At 40.7% G+C, this 16,797-nt stretch overlaps 1 protein-coding gene across 5 annotated transcripts in view; it reads right to left on the bottom strand.

Moving 5' to 3' along the window:
* Znf451 (zinc finger protein 451) overlaps positions 1–10,131 on the bottom strand; it is a 54,336-nt gene extending 44,205 nt beyond the window's left edge. For 2 of the 5 annotated variants that reach the window (XR_013104659.1, XM_076915124.1), the window contains exons 1-3: positions 9,811–9,973; positions 9,235–9,318; positions 956–1,036 (exon numbers count right to left, since the gene is read on the bottom strand). Coding sequence is in view for 4 of the 5 variants with exons in the window: in XM_076915124.1 (XP_076771239.1) it covers positions 956–1,036; positions 9,235–9,318; positions 9,811–9,831 (186 nt within the window). In the remaining variant the exon portion in view is untranslated. Of the gene's footprint in view, positions 1–955; positions 1,037–9,234; positions 9,319–9,810 lie in introns of all 5 variants that reach the window. The other 3 variants (XM_034521225.2, XM_034521224.2, XM_034521223.2) reach the window with 3 other exon arrangements.
* Between the last annotated feature and the right edge of the window lie 6,666 nt (positions 10,132–16,797).

The following is a 16,797-nucleotide window of genomic DNA, read 5'->3' as shown; positions in this document are numbered from 1 at the left end:
TTTTAAAACTCCTTCAGTTGGGGCCATTTTAAATTCTGTTAAAAATTATTAACTGTCCATGAATAAACTTCCAGTTGTACCTCTCTGCCTTACATTTTGTTGTTAATCAACTTTCATGTTTGTTACTTTATTACCTCCTCACAACAACCTGTAAGGTAGGACTTACTCTCTTCTGAACTGCAAAAACAAAATAAAGCAGCACAGCCCTGAGCTAACATAGTGAGGTTAAGTCTCAAATTAATGCACACTGATCACACATCCAAGTCTCAAGTCCCATAGCACAGAACAAGAAGCTTCCTGGACACCACGAGCAAGAACCAGGAGTTCTCTGATCTATCAAGAAAAGTCCATCAGCAGAAATGTGGGCCAAGTCAGGAACAAACAGAAACCAACCCTGCTGCAAAGGGCTCAAGGAATTCAACCCCCACAGTGAGGCACTGGTGTTAAAGTCAGTCCTACAAAGCAAGTCCCATATACTGGTTCTAAGAATGGAGAGAGAAAAGGCCAAATGGAAAGAAGACTGGAGTCACTTCTCAGCTAAAGACTCCACACTCCTTTTTCTAAAAGATCTTCACACACCCTTTCGCCCAAGAAACATTTTCTGTTGCCACATAGTTCCAAACTAAAGAAAAAAAAAATCAGTTCTATGGGTACCAAATGTGTTATAGCAAAAAGGGAAGATGGGGTAAGCAACAAGCTTGTACTATTTATTATATTCTCTTTTATCAGTTGTTACTTCCCAGGGTTTATATTTTCCTACAAAATTTAAGTAAAAGCTGCTAGAGGCAAAACACTCATGGAGCTACTGGTGCTGGCCCATCCTAAAGAGCAATGAGCATTCTTTACAGCAGCTATGCTCTTAAACACGCCATCACCGCTTTCCTAGCTCTTTAGGACACTATAGGCCTCTTAACTGACACCACAGAAAAAATGAAATCAAATGTAATGTACTTACATCACTGTGAGAGGTACTAGGCTCTTCATCATCACTGCTGACCAGATCAATATATTCAAGAACAGGTCTTAACGGTCCTTCCTATAAAAGAAATTGAGGAAATTCAGATCATGAACATCATTTAAACCAAACCAGCATTTTAAACAATATTCTTTGTTGGGATTGGATCTGAGAAGGAAGACATACAAGCAGCAGGGAGAAAAAAACAAACAACAAAAGTAAACTATTCAGAGTACATATAGTTTTTTAAAAAGCTGACTAAGGCAGGGCAATAGTGGCACATGCCTTTAAACCCAGCATTTGGGAGGCAGAAGCAGGCGGATTTTTGAGTTCGAGGCCAGCCTGGTCTACAGAGTTCCAGGACAGCCAGAGATAGAGAAACCCTGTCTTGAAAAACAAACAAACAACAACAACAAAAAAGCTGATTGAGTCAAGCGTGGTGGTGCATGTTGTGGTGTTAAGTAGTTTAGTAACTGAGACAGGAGAACCACAAGTTCAAGACTAGCTGGGCTATTGCACAGCAAGTACCAAACTACCCTGGCCTGCAAAGTAAGACAAAATCTTTAAAAAGAAAAAAAAAAGTTAAATTCCCAACCCCTAGGGACACAAATACTATGACCCAGTGCATTTCAGCAAGGATGTAGCAACAACTTATTAAAACATCCAAATTTGTGAACACCAGAGTATACAGATGAAAACTTGGAGATCTTTGACCAAAAGCTTAGCTTCATCTCCCAAAACTTGAGAGTAAAACATCAAACCCAGATTACTCTCCAATATTCTTCCTATTCTTACAGCAGACTTAAAGGCTTAGATCTCATTCTACAGGCAAAGAATTAATAAATAACATTATGACAAGACTAACTTATTAATATAAGAATCTCACAGATTATGAAACCTGGTAAAGCAAGATGAATAATGAGTACAGACACAAAGTGATGTGCAACTAACACCGGTGGTAGTAAGAAAGAAGTGCACCTGAGACAATCTAGGGACGGTAGAAAAAAAAATGACTCATCTTATCTCAAAGAACGAAAACCAAACAAAAAAACAAAATTAAGGAATCAAAGAAGCTCAAATAACTAGAATTATGCTTGCATAAAACACCAGTGGTATACAAAGGCGCCTGGCCAACAACCGGACATGCAGGCCTGTAACATTTGGGCGTGAGATCTAAGAGCTGACCGGAGCTGACACGCACCACCCCATCCCACCACTGCTGCATGTGGGCAAAAGCACTGCACAGCAAGACTAGACAGTGAGTTACTTACCAAATACAATCTGTAATGATGTTTGAAGAAGAAATGCTAAATAAAGCAGTGAGCACATAAACCATATAGTAAAAAAAAAAAAAAAAGAAAAGAAAAAAAAAAAGGCAAAGAGAGCAAAGTAAAAACAGAAACAACAAAAACTCCTTCTAAAATCTAAGATATGACTGAAATATGCCTGTGTCATCAGCACCAGCGGTTAGCAAAGAAGGTCAGGGCCACGCTGGGGTACGAAGTGAGACCTTGTCTCAGATTGGTGAAATCCAGTGTACTGGGAACAAAAGTGGAATGGGGACAAAGGAGAAAACACCACTGATGGTTTCCTAGACTAGGGAAGGACGGTTGTTAGAAACAAGATCCAGCTCATGATTCTTTTTCTAGATAGCCTGTTTCTCTCTTAGGTTTTAACAAACCAGAAACTACCATCCTCCTGGATAGTGAACCAGACATCAAGGTAAAACCAGTGAGCAAACCAGAGACCCTGGGATGTAATAAAGGAACCAGGATTTTTGCTCAAGCTGTTAAGATAAAAGTTCAAAAGGAAAATAGCAACAATCAGGTGGTCAACAGAGCCACATGTAGCATCTTTAAAACTAAAGCCTGCTCTTGGTTCTGATACTGTCCCATCACAGAATCAAGAAGAAAGCAGGAAAGTTGAAAACATAACTGCTTTTACCATTGGTCTAATCACCATTACTTGGGTTCCTCAAGCAATGTTACTTAGAAATTTGTTAAAATGTATTATTTTATTTCACTTGGTTGGTTTATTTGTTTCTAACATATGGTCTATGTAGCCTGGGCTGGGCTGGCCTGGAACTTTATGCAGCCCATTGTGGTCTCAAATTCAGTTGCCCTCTGCCTCCTGAGTACAGAGACCACAGACATTACAGCTGTGTGTCATCTAGCCTGGCCTTTAAGAACTTAACACTATACACAGAAATAGTAAATCAAGAAAGTCGCCAGGTAATCAGAAGCACAGAGGCAGGGCCAGAAACCGAAGATGGTCTTGTCTTACACCTATACTCCCAGCCCTGGAGAGGCAGGATAGTTCTAGGCTAGCCCAGTTACAATGTTTAGGTAACTGCAGGCCAGCTGGACACTACACAACTATTTCAAGGAAAAAAAAACAAAAACAAAAACTGGGCGTGATCAGTACAGACCTTTAATACAGGACAACTGCTACAAGTTCAAGGCCAGGACTAAAGCGCAACCTGCAAAGGACTGGTGGTATAGCCTGGTGTAGAGTGCTTAACATGCACAAAGCCCTGGGGTCCAAGCCCCAGTACTGAGGGAAATAAAAAGATGTTAAGTGTAGTAGTATACATCTATAATCCCGGCATTCAGGAGGCAGAGGCAAGAGCTACCAAGACCAGCCCCGGTAAAATGCTAGCTCAAATATAAAGAATTTAACCATTTATAAAATGTAATTAAATATATAAGATGCTATGAATACAGATAAAGCAAGACTATGAGAACTTTACTACTCAATCATTTCACTGACATGCAACTGCTGTTGAATTATAAAAAAAATAATCTCACATGCTTTATAGTAATTAAGACAAAAGAATGAACAATAACCAGGACAGAAGAAAACAAAATAAAGGTGAACTTTTTTTTTTTTTTTTTTTTTTTTTTTTTTTTTTGCTGACTTACAAGTAACAGAATGACACAAAAAGAATGCTGCTCCTCTGAGCAGTAGTACTCCATGGGCTGGAACCGGGAGCGGAATACCAGCCTTATCACTCCCTGCTTCCTGCCTGTGGACACGGACTAACTGGTACTTCTTCATTTCTGTCACAATTCTAAAAGTTGCTTCTTGCCAAGTATTTGGCCACAGCAATGAAAGAGAACATAATTGATACAGAGGACATTAGAAAATGAAAGTCCTACTTATGAGCATGCCAAAGGAAAACACTTACAGAGTATACTCTCAAGTTTTCAATGCACAGATACAGTGATTAGCAGTAATCCTCCTGCCTCAGCCTCCTCAAGGCTGATTACAGGTATGGACCACAACATCCTGGCTTGCTTTGTCTTGAGACAGGCTCCCAATCCCTACCCTGCCCATGCCAACCAGGATTTCTCTGTGTATTGTTTAAAGCAGTGACTGCCCTAATCACTTGGATTTTAGGCCCTCGCCAAGACTAACTTCCCTTTTATCTTTATTTAAAACCCTGTCTGCCATATTGAAGAAATCACAACATTTAGCTCCCCATTTGTGCCACTCCTAACCAATAATATTTACTGAGCCCCCATACCAGGGTCTCTGCTAAGTTTTCCAATTATATCATCCAAATTCCTTAACAGCTTTACAGAGATTCTCAATTACTGAAATCATACTAGCTTACAAATAATAAAACTGAATGACACACATGTAATTGGTTGTGCAGTCACTATAATTCAGAGGTACTTCAAAGAGGTAATCAAATTTTAAAAAATTGTTGATTACCCAACCTTTCAAGTTATTGTGGTCCTTCATTCAGTAAAAACCAAAAATCATAACAAAAAACCTACTACTGCCTGATTTATGAATATTTCATAATGTTGCCCAATCAAGTAAGTTACTAATTCCCTAAGTAACGTTCATAATACAAACATGAAGAAAAAGATTGTCTCCTACCTAAATATGACAACCCATATGTGCATTAAGTACAAATGCACGTTGTCCTTCACTTATACTACCAATTAGTAAATCAGTCTTATCTCTTCTTGTATTAGTAACAACGATTCAACTTAAAATGCCATTACAATTTAGCAGCAACGGCTCATGCAGAACACATTTAGAAACACGGGGGTATATTCTAAGTTTTAGAATATATATTTTTAATGTGATAAACCATTTGCATTCCTGTAATTAAAATGTCAATTCTAAAAATGAAAACCACCAACCTTTTTATTTGGAAAAAGATGTAAATACATTAAAATACCACTCAGAAGTATTTTACTTCAAAGAAAAAAGTCAGGGTAGCATCTTACTTGCGCAGTCCTGCCGAGTTCAAAACTTATGGTTTCCAACCGCCTACTCTTTGGTTCAAATATACCACATCCAAGATCAGTGTCACATGGCACATCTTTCTCCAAAATCACACATGCTGCTGCTGTTCCTTCATCTCACACCTTTCCTTTCTCTTTCTGTGCAAAATGCCATTTTAAATACTCAAATATCTGGGGATATAGAACTAAGTAGAGGGCCGTGAAGTCAAGCCCTGCTACCCCAAAACTCAATACAGATAACCAGCTACTATTGCACTAGTAAACTAATAAACAGTCTTTGGCCTGTTTGGTGTGTGTTATGTGACGGCTATGCATGCGTGTGTGAACAGACACTCTGCTGTTGAAGGTATGCACAGCTAGAGGACACCTCTCAGCAGGTCTCATACTGCAGAGGCAGCGCTCTCGTTTCAGCTGCTGCACAGATGCTTGCCATCACAACTGTTTGATTTATTTACTTGCTACAGGATTTTTCTGTGTAGCCTTGGCTGTCCTGGAACGCACTCTGTAGAGCAATAGAGCAGATCAGGCTGGCCTCCAACAGATCCAAAGAGATTTGTCTGCCTCTGCCTCCCACACACTGGGATTGTGGATTCCAAGGAAAGAATTGAGGTCAAGTGCAGTCACTCACTAAGCCTTTTCCCTGGACTTTATTTATTTATTTATTTAAGCACTCTTTGCTTTTTATAAAAACAAATTCCTATTGGAGCCATTTTCTTCTCCAATCTCCTTGCTGCACCCTTGTTTGTTACTGACACAACACCACGTGTAACTAACTCCAGCTCCAGGAGTACAAACACCCCCTTTTCTGGTCTCTACACCTATACACATGACACAGTTACATGCATGTATGCACGCACATGTGCACACACACATAAATAAATATACTATTTTTTTTAATGATGCTTTCTACATGCATCCTTTCATTGCAGTGAGCAGTATTAATATTCAACATGGGTTGATTAGGTTAGATCATGACAGGTTCCCACCAGTTTGTATGCCTTTATATCTAAAGTGCCATTGTGAACAATACTGTTAGCAGTTACTTAGCTCAAAAAATTTTAGAAGTAAAAAAATTGTAATAAAAAAGTTCCATTTCAAAAGAAAACATGAGACACAAGTTGAATAAAGGGTTATATTACTAAACAGAAAATGTAATTAAAAAGCAGAAACATAAAGTTCTTATCGGTGCTACGTTATTCTCTTTCTTGATTTAGCCACTGTCCTAATTTGCTGTCCTATTGCTGTGATTTGAAACATCATCACCAAAATCAATTTGGGGAGGAAAGGGGTTAGTTCATCTTGTACTTCTAGGTCGAAGCCCAGCTCTAAGGGAGTCAAAGCAGGAAAGGAGTAGGAGAGCTGCTTACAGACTCGAGCTCTCTCTGGCTCACAGACACACCTATAAGCCAATCCAATCGAAATAATTCCCCAACTGAGGCTCCTTCTTCCTAGTTGACTCTAGTTTAAGTTGACAATAAAACTAACCAGTACAAGCGCCATTTATGAAAATGTATTACTTTGAGAAGACTGGAGAGATGGCTCAGCATTTAAGAGCACTTGTTGCTCTTACAGAGAAACCTACACTATGTTTCCGGAACCCTCCTGGTAGTTTACATCTGGGTCCTAACAACTATGCTGTGGCTCACAACGATAACTCCCGCTCTCAGGGGATCAGAGGCCCTCTTCTGATCTCTATGGGCACCACACATGTGATGCTATACATACATACAGGTCAAACAGTCATACATATAAATACATCTTTAATTTTTTTTTAACTTATTATCTTTGCAAATATCTAGGGCCCCTAAGAACTATGTACCTCCCTGCATATTTAAATAAAAGTTAAAAGGATTCATATCTATATTACTGCTTTCAGCATGCTATGTCTGGCTTCAGTCTATGTTTGTGAGACACAGAAAGTCTCTTGTCCAATGGTAGTTTACTCTTGCACAACTCTGTTGTCCACATAATTTTGTTATAAATTACAAGCTAATAATCAGAACTAAGTAAACCAAGAAGTTATATTATAATGTAGCTTGCATCACGACAACTCGGGCAGAAACCAGGTTCTCATCTTTACTAGACAGGAACTACCGGAGGGACAGAATGTGTTACAAAGAGCTCAAGCTTCTGTCTCGGGGTACATCTGTTGTGGTGGCACAGCAGCATTGCTTATTGGATAGGGTTTCACTACAACACAGCAAGCCTAGAACTTCCTAAGTAAAGCTCAGCCTGCATTCCAGTCAGGATCCTTCTACCATGACCTCCCCAGTGCTAAGATTCTAAATGTATCTTAAAATAAAAGTAAGCTATCACTAATTATCTTTAAGTGATAGCCCTTACACACATAGGCAGTTTTATATATTATACATTCTTGATTTTTTTTTAAAAAGATTTAGTTATTTATTTTATGTATAAGTACACCATTGCTCTCTTCAGACACACCAGAAGAGGGCATCTGATCTCCATTACAGATGGTTGTGAGCCACCATGTGGTTGCTGGGAATTGAACTCAGGGCCTCTGGAAGAGCAGTCAGTGTTCTTAACCACTGAGCCATCTCTCCAGCCCCATTCTTGATTCTTGATGCAAAGATAGATACAACTTTATAGTTAAAATAAAATTTAAATATTACTTTTAAAACTCAGATCAATAGACACCTGAATTAACTAGATACAGACTATACTGGTATTTTATTTCACAAGATATATGACCAAAAAAACTTACTTTTTGAATCTTACTCTTTCCATAGTCTATCAGTTTCTCAAAAGGCCATACTGTATAATGAAGAGTGACTCCTTCCTGCCTTTTGCATGAAACATCAAAGTAAATATTCTGTTTACAAATATATATTATTCATGAACAATCCAAAATATTTGTCTTAAGAAGTTATAAAAACCTTTATCATACATTTGTTTGTTGGAGGGGTAGTACTCATTAGCAAAATTCTCCTTTCTCCAAAATACCCATATTAGGAAGAAAGGACAAGACACAATGTATCCCCAAATCTAACTTCAGATCCTCAAAGTGAAAAAGACAAGAGTCCAGCAGGAAAACTGCCAAGAAAATGATTTTATGAAGGACTTCCCTCCGAACTCCACTAACACACCATTCCCAACAGACTGTCACAATGGCTCAGTGTTGGGGAGGATGGGCTTTAGTAAGTACTAATCTACAGTTGGCCATGATGCCCACAAATATAGGCTGACCAATGAGAACTGCAGAGCTTTAGTGACAAGCTTGGCCAACTATAGCATTTCAGGAGAGCTGTATAAAGCAAGGGTGCTCTCTGGCTACATACTACTTAAGAAGAACTGATGTACAAATTAGCCACTATAGGTGAAAATCACCCAAAGCCATTTCTCTTCCCTCTCATTATCACTTTAGGACAGGCTGGAAGACCCCAATGTACAGCATTGTACTTTAAAACATTACCTAGGCTCCAGCCTAGATTTCTGATTCAACAGATCCGGAGTGGACCCAGATCTTACAGCTTTCACTTAATGCTGGAGAACTACTGTCCCCAAAGGAATAAACTTAGAAAAACTCAGCAGTGCTCCTCCAGCTGACACAAGCCTCCTCATTGTGACCAACAATTGTTCTGTGCTATAACAAGATGACCTCAGAAGTTAGGAAAAGTCCTCAGCTATTAGAAGATGCATCACACTAACATGCAGTGTTCTTTATAAGTCTTACTTCCTACCTCCTGGCATTAACTAGTACTGTGTGTCTTCATTTGTGTACAGATAGTAAGTTAAGCCCCGGGAGGTGCCATGAAGTGCAAAACAATTCTCCATTCCACCCACTTTATGATGCCTACTGCAATTTTTTAGGTATCACCTTCAGCCAAGCATCGAGGTATCCCTTCAGGTAAAAGTCCCCTTCACCGGTGTGTGTCAGCTAGTCAACATTCATGACTATCTGCTGAGTGATGACTGCCTGCCTGGTGGGGTTTAATCATACACTGGCTTACCACACTTTCACTCCAGCAAACGGCGACTGTCAGTCTGTCTACTTACACTAACAAACTGAATGTCATCTTCATTTTCATCCGTTGTTGACTCTGATGCCTCGGGCCCAGCTGGTGGGACAGATTCTATTATCTATAAACAAAAGCCAAAACACGCTTATCTATTCAGTCACAAGATCGCAGAAAGAAATTCTCCCCAAGAGGAAAAAGCACAAATCCGGCTCAGGGAACTTGCATGGAGGAGGCCGGGTTTGCTAAGGCGTCTTGGAGCTGCAGAGACCTAGCCTCCCAAGCGAGCTACCACCATTCCCCTCCCCGCCTCCTCTAGGTACAAGGGATGTAGGCTCTATAAACCTCCGGGATCGGGGATACAGGCTACAAATACAAGGCCAGCCTGCTTCCAATCCCCTCTCACCCTCCGGGCTGCGGCTGCTGCAGCTAGGGCGGCCTGGGGCTGGGGGCGGCCGAACCGCCATTGTTGAGGGCTCCACGCAGACGTGCACCAGGCCCGGAGGCCCCGCAGTCGCCCGAGGCCGCGGCCCTTTGAGGCCCGAAACTGAGAAGACAAACCAAACCCTTCGAGGTCGGGCTCCGCCGAGCCAAGGCCCCGGCCGCCACCACTCACCTCCGGTCCTGGGTCTCCCATTTCTCCCACGGCCTGTCAGCACCACGCTCCCGCCGCCGCTGCTGTTCCCGACGCCGCCGCCACGACTTCCCTCTCGCCCTGCGCCGCGCGACCCACCCTGCGTGAGCGCCCACGCAGCTGACGCCTCAAGCCGCGGGAACGCCGAGCTGCCGGACCCCAAGCGCGGCCTCACCGCTGCCAGCTTCCAGCGCAGCTTTGTACGCTCCCCGCCTTCCTCCCGCCCTGCGAGGGATTCTGGGAGTTGTAGTTTCCGCCGGCCTTGAGGCTGCACACCTCGTGGTCCGGAAAGCTGGCGAGGGCGTAGAGCTCGGCGCTCACCTGCGTCTCTGAAGATGGCGGGAGGGGGTGGCGAGGGGCTCGATGTAGTTTTGAGTCCAAGCCAAATCTCGTTCTGTTGTCGCCTTTAACTTGAGAGACACTGACACGGAAAGAGCTCTATTGGCAACAAGCGAGGCGGATGAAAACATGGAAGACTTTTTTTCCTCCCAGTTGTATCTTGGCAAAGGTGGCAAGAGCATATATATATATATGGCGTTCCTGAGAGGTCATTAATTCTTGCACAAATCACACAAAGTGGCTTCCTAGTCCACAGGTTACCAGACTGTGCATGGTTCCTGTAAACTAAAAGAAGCATTACTGATTAGGTCCCAGAGGGCTGCCGCTGGTCTTTCATAATTCTCCCTTGCTCTTTTCAGGCTAGGTTGAGTTGATAGGTTAATTTACTTTGAGAGTGAGACACAGAGGTGTGGGCAAAAAAGGAGACCAGTGGGACACAGACTTGGTAATGTCAGTTAACTCTTCCAGACCTTTAGTGATCATAGTGCTATGAAAGCAAAACTCAGTGGGTCTGTTTCGGGCCAGAAGGAAGGAAGGAAGGAAGGAAGGAGGGAGAGAGGGAGGGAGGGAGGGAGGGAGGGAGGGAGGGAGGGAAGGAAGGAAGGAAGGAAGGAAGGAAGGAAGGAAGGAAGGAAGGAAGGAAGGGTAGGTTTAAGAGATGTCCCAAGACCTAAAGCACTTGAGTTATTCAATCTCTCTCATCTCTACTATCAATTTCCCAGTACTAACAAGTATTCAGTCTCACTAAGGACCCAGAGAGAAGAACAAGAAGTAAAGCTAGAGTCCAGAGTTCAACCAGAAAGTAAGTGCAACTAAAGCCTGTAATTTTTCAAGATAATCTCAGGCCCTTAAAAAAATAAAACTGAACTTATGAAAATAGAAGTTGACTTGTTCATCAGTCAAAACAGCTATGGCACTTAATATTTTCTCAAATAATGACTTAGAACAAAAAGCTTTTTAAAAAGATATGTAATCAGTGGTTAGTAAGATTTTTTTAAAAAAGGTTTAAGGAAGAAAAGTCTGTGGTGCCTGGTGTTGTTTACCTAGATACAAAAATACCATCTAATTGCCTATGCCTTAGAAATTATTGTTTAATAGAAATTATTATTTAATAGTTTATCTCCTGCCTTACTACAAAGTGCTTTCTAACATCTCTTGCTTTCTATCTAATACATTTGAGATTTATATAGGCCAACTGAGAACCAAAGATTCATCCTATGCATTTTCAAAAGCTATATTTATGTAAATTGAATATCTCTAAACTCAAGTGTGTAGACCAGACTGTGAGAAGATAAGTCCAATGGAACGATGAATTGGTTTCTAGTAGGAATTGGTGGGTAAAACACACAGAAAACGTGAGGCATTTGCGACTAAAGCAAGAAAGTGGTCATACTTCCTGTCTGCTAGCTATAGTTGCAGTGACTTACCCTGAGGTTATGTCACAGGTTTGTTTAGAAAAGAAAACATTAAAAAAATATCTGGCTAGTGTTTGAGGCTTGGTGTCTTGCATCTTACTTTTTTTTTTTTTTTTTAAATAGGGTTTCAGGTCTCGAGAGATGGCTCAGTGGTTAAGAGCACTGACTTGCTCTTCCAGAGGTCCTGAGTTCAATTCCCAGCACCCACATGGCAGCTCAGAACTGTCTGTGACTCCCATTCCAGTGAACTATCCCCCTTTCCATCTTTGATTCCTGGACCCAGGGATTCTAGCTATGAGAGATACTGCAACACATATTAGATGCTGATTCAAAGCCTTCTGGAAATCTGCCTCCTGGAAAACCTTTTTCCAGCTTTCCAGGCTGCTGTGGCACTGTGTTCTCTAAAAGCCATTCCATTATTCTTCCAGGATAGTGTAGAATATAATAAGACCATCGGACTCTATGCGTATGGGCCCATTGTCACACATCTCTGGCTGTGAAGTGAGTGTCTTGATTAGAAGCAATACTATGTTGTTACAGGGTATTTAATTATTGTACATAGAAAACCTAATTGTTAGCAACATCTAAAAGCTTAAATAGGTATTTCCTTCCTTGGGTGCAGTTAGGTGAGTACAGTAAAGAAGCAGTTTGCCTTTAAAAGCCTCCATAGATAAGAATGCTAAAGAAAGAAAAGTTCCCGGTATTTTAAGGCAAATTGCTTGGGGGGGGGGGGGTGGACTTGTGCTTTTTGCTCTATGACCAGAGGCTAAGTCAGCAGGATGGCCTTGAGCTACCCCATTGTGTAGGTGAAATGGTTCAGCCTTTACTGATAAGGCTTAGAGCCTGTGTAGAGTTTAGGGGAGGACCTAGAGACTTTTTATCTGTGCAATTGGACCTATGATAGAGCAAGAGCTCCCTCCCTCCCTCCCACTTTCCCTCCTTCCCCCTCCCACTTTCAACTTCTCCCCTTCTCCCCCTCCACTCTGTCCTCTCAACCCTCATGCACCCCCTCTCCCTTCCCCCTTCCCCCTTCTCCCGGGTCAGAGATTGGGTTTTCAGAAACAACAGAAAAGCAGGACACAGGTAAAACAAAAGTTACCTCACTGAGCTAGCAGGTTTTACGCCTCCTGTGTCTTTATTGGTATAAATGTGGGATAATTTAAACAGTCACATTGTGTGGAACACCATAACAGTGGATAAGGCATTCTGTAAGACCCTAGATGGTGGGTTTTGCAGAAAGATTACTTGCAGGAAAGACAAATCCATAATCAGAATAAGAATCTACTCCACTAAGGACAAAGTGTTCTTTCCATGGATGAAGTGGTCCAATGTAGTCAACCTGCCACCAGGGAATGCTACCTGGGGAATGGTGCTATACCTGTGACTCTGTTGCTCTCTACTGTTGGAAGATCTGGTACCTCAGTAGCCAGATCAGCCTTGGTGAACTGGAAGTCACCCCATGAAGTTATAAGTATACACTTGGCAGCATTAACAGGACTAGAAAGCATTGGGACTAGAACAACTTCTTTGTGTAACTTGCTTGTGCCTTCAGGGCCTACTTGGGCCCAATTCTGTATATGCCTCTTCCAGTTGATAATACATTGCTGCTGTGCTCACCTTATTGTTTGTCTCGGTGGGTCAGATAACACATCACAATGTCCCAGGATCTAATCTGAGAGTGGTGAGTTGATACCTAGACTGCTTAATGATTTGAAGTTGAATTTCTTTTGTTCTGGCAGAAATGAACCTGCTTATTCATTTAAGGAGGTAAGGTGGGAAAGTGTAGAAGAAGGTAAGTTTCCTGTTGGGATAGGAGTGACAACTGTGTCATGTGAATCTAAACAAAGATTGCAAATCTGGCAATGAGAACAGGTGAATACCTGCAAGCCCGAAATGAGGGGAAATTATGTTCCCCAGGAGATACAGAAAGAAGGCAGAGACTTTTGTTTTCCTAGATGCCTTCACGAGGCAGGAGAGAATCCAGATCCGTTTTGCATAAGATCAGTGAAGGCTGAGATTCATAGGAGTAGTTATGGCATGTGTTTCAAAGATGGTTACTGTACAAGCAATATAGGTTGAGCTCCAGGATGGGTATGACAAACCCGTTGGTGATGGAGTTGTTTTGCAGAAGAGATTGTTATCACTATTAGGAAAGCAGCCGCTTGGGGGGACACAAGCAATGGTGTCTAAAACAAGGCTTTCGTTTGTAATTCTTGTTACAAATGTATATAATTTGGAGAGCATCTAGGTTTCTTTGTGACCTCGTCAAAAGACCTTTAGAGTTAGTTTCTCTCTCTCTCTCCCTCCCTCTCTTTCTCCCTCCCTCCTCTCTCTCTCTCTCCCTACACACACACACACACACACACACACACACACACACACACACACACACATCCTGCCCTCCCATCCCCCCCACTATAACCCTTCCTGTGCCATTATTCCCTTTTCCTCTTTCATCTCGCTACATTCTTTCTCTTGCTCTTGAAAGATCCCTCATTCCTTAATAGTCTCCTGACCTCTAAGAATTTTCAAATGAAACAAATATATCTACAACTCAAAGCTAGGGTCCACACAAGAAAAAAAAAAATGTTACATCAGTCAGGATGACTGCTTCAAGTTCATTTACCTGCTATTTTTTAAGTATTAATAATTTATTTTTCTTAATATCAGACTAAGATTAATTGTGTAAATGTATACCATTTTTGATCCATTATTATTATTACCAATTGATACACATCTCGCTAGTTTCCATTTCCTGGTTATTGTGACTGGAGCATAGATGAACAAATATCTCTGTAATAAGATACAAAATCCTATTGGGCATATGCCCAAGAGTTATCTAGTTGAATCATGTAGAAGATCCAATTCTAACCTTGGAATTTGTGCACTGATTTTCATAGAGGCTATAGCAGTTTACACTACCAGCAATGTTAAGTGTTTCCTCTTCCTCACATCCATTCAAGCATCTGTTGCCAGGTGGGTTTTTTTTCTTTAATTTTGAGAATATGTTGTATGAATACTATATTCACCTCATTTCCATCTGTCTCTACCTCCCCAAGGCCTCCTGTGGCCCCCATACTCCTCTCAAATGCATGACCTTTTCTTTAATTATTGTTATACACACACTCACAACACTACCACCGCCACTAACACCACCACCACTACCACCACCAACAACAACCACCCTCAACACCAAAACAGCCCTCTGAGTCCATTTGGTGATAGTCTTATGTATATGTGCTTAGGGCTTTTCACTTGTAGATGTGTTTGTTGTTATCGTAGCCATTCCAGCTGGTATACAACAGCATCTTAAATTAGTTTTGACTCGCATTTCCCGGGCTAAGGACGTTGAACATTTTAAAAAATATTTCTTGAATATTTGTATTTTATCTTTTGAGAACTTTTCATTTGGTGCCTTCCCCCAATTTTTAATTAGGTTATTCATTTTCTTGGTTAGATTTGTGAGTTCTTTATATATTCTACATACCGGTATTTTGCCCATTGTATAACTGGTCAAGTTTGTTTTTTTTTTTTTTTTTTTTTTTTTTCCTGTACTGCAGGCTGCCCCCTCACTGCAATGGTGCTGATCCGTCATGGTACAGAAGTTCTCTCTCATACTTTGGGCCTGTTTCTCAACTGCTGGTTTTAACACCTGCCCTACAGAGGTCCTGTTTACAAAGTCCATTTCTGTGCCTATAAAGTTCAGACATATTTCTTCCTCTGCCCATCTATTAGGTAAAAGGTATTAGGTCTTATATTGAGGCCCTCGATACATGTATAGTTGAATTTTATGCAATGTGACCAATGAAGACCTACTTTAATTCTTCTGCTTTAACCAGCACCATTTATTGAAGATGGTGTCGTCTTTTCCTCAGGGCATAGTTTGGCATTTATATCAAAAATTAAGTAACCAAAGATGGGTGGACCTATGTCTGGGTCCTCAGTTACATTCCATTGATCCATTAATGTATCTTTTTTTTCCTGCCAATACCATGCTGTTTTTAGTCCTATATCTCTGTAGTATAACTCAAAATCATTGATGGTGATACCTCTAGAAGTTCTTTTATTGTTCAGAATTATTTTGGTCATCCTGAGTTTTTATGTATGACTGTTTCCTTATAAAGTTTTAAAATATTTTTAAATTTTTGTGAAGAGCTGAATTTGAATTTTGATGGAGAGTGCACTGAATCTGTAGATTTCTTTTGATAGGATGACCACTTTCACAATATTAATCCTATGATTTCTATGAGCCCAGGAGGTCTTTCCACCTCTGATATTTTTGTCAATTTCATTCTTCAATGTCTTAAAGTATCACAAGACTTTCACTTTTGATTAAATTTGTTCCAAGATTTTTTTTTTCGGAGGCAATTATGAATAGATTGTTTCCTTGGTTTCTTCCTCAGAGTGTTTTGTGTTAGTACATAGGAAGGCTACTGATTTTTGTGTATTCATTTTGAATCCTGCTACTTGCTGAGTGTGTTTATAAGCTGTAGGAGTTTTCAGGTAGAGTCCTTAGGGTCTTTTGTGTAGAATCATCATATAGAATCAAGGTATCATATAAGGATGCTTTGGATTCTTCCTTCGTTAAATGTCTCTCCTTTATCTCCTTGTTGCTGTAGGTAAGGACAGGAGTGGGGAGAGTAGACATCTGTGCTTTGTTCACAATTTTAGTAATGCTTTAAGTTATTCTGCAATTAGCATGATACTGGGTTGGGCATTGCCATATATTGCTTTTATTAATGTAATATGTGTCCTTATATCCCTTTATTATCCATTAATTTTATCATGAATAGACGCTGTATTTGTCAAAAGACTTTTCTGATCTAATGAGATGATTATGTGCTTTCTGTCCTTAATTCTCTTTGAAATTAATTTTAAAAATTTTATGTGTATGAGTGTTTAGTCTGTATGTATGTCTGTATATCAATTGCATACCTGATACCTGAGGAGGCCAGAAAAGTGTGTCAGATCCCCTGGAACTGAAGGTACATCTAACTGTGAACAACCATGGATGTGGTAGGAATTGAACATGGGTCTTCTGAAAGAGTAATCAGTACTCTCTTAATCACAGAGCCTTCTGTCCAGTCTCCTCCATTCTATTTACGTGGTAGATCACATTTCTCGGTTCATGTATGTTAGATAATCTCTGCATCTGTGGGATAAAGCTGACTTGATCAAAGTGCATAATCTTTTTGATGTGCTCTTGAATTCAATT

This window comes from Arvicanthis niloticus, chromosome 17 (genome assembly GCF_011762505.2).
Source record: "Arvicanthis niloticus isolate mArvNil1 chromosome 17, mArvNil1.pat.X, whole genome shotgun sequence".
In the NCBI taxonomy this organism is placed as follows: domain Eukaryota; kingdom Metazoa; phylum Chordata; class Mammalia; order Rodentia; family Muridae; genus Arvicanthis; species Arvicanthis niloticus.
Note: the sequence above shows the minus strand (reverse complement) of the source record. Positions and strands in the feature narration are given on the sequence as shown.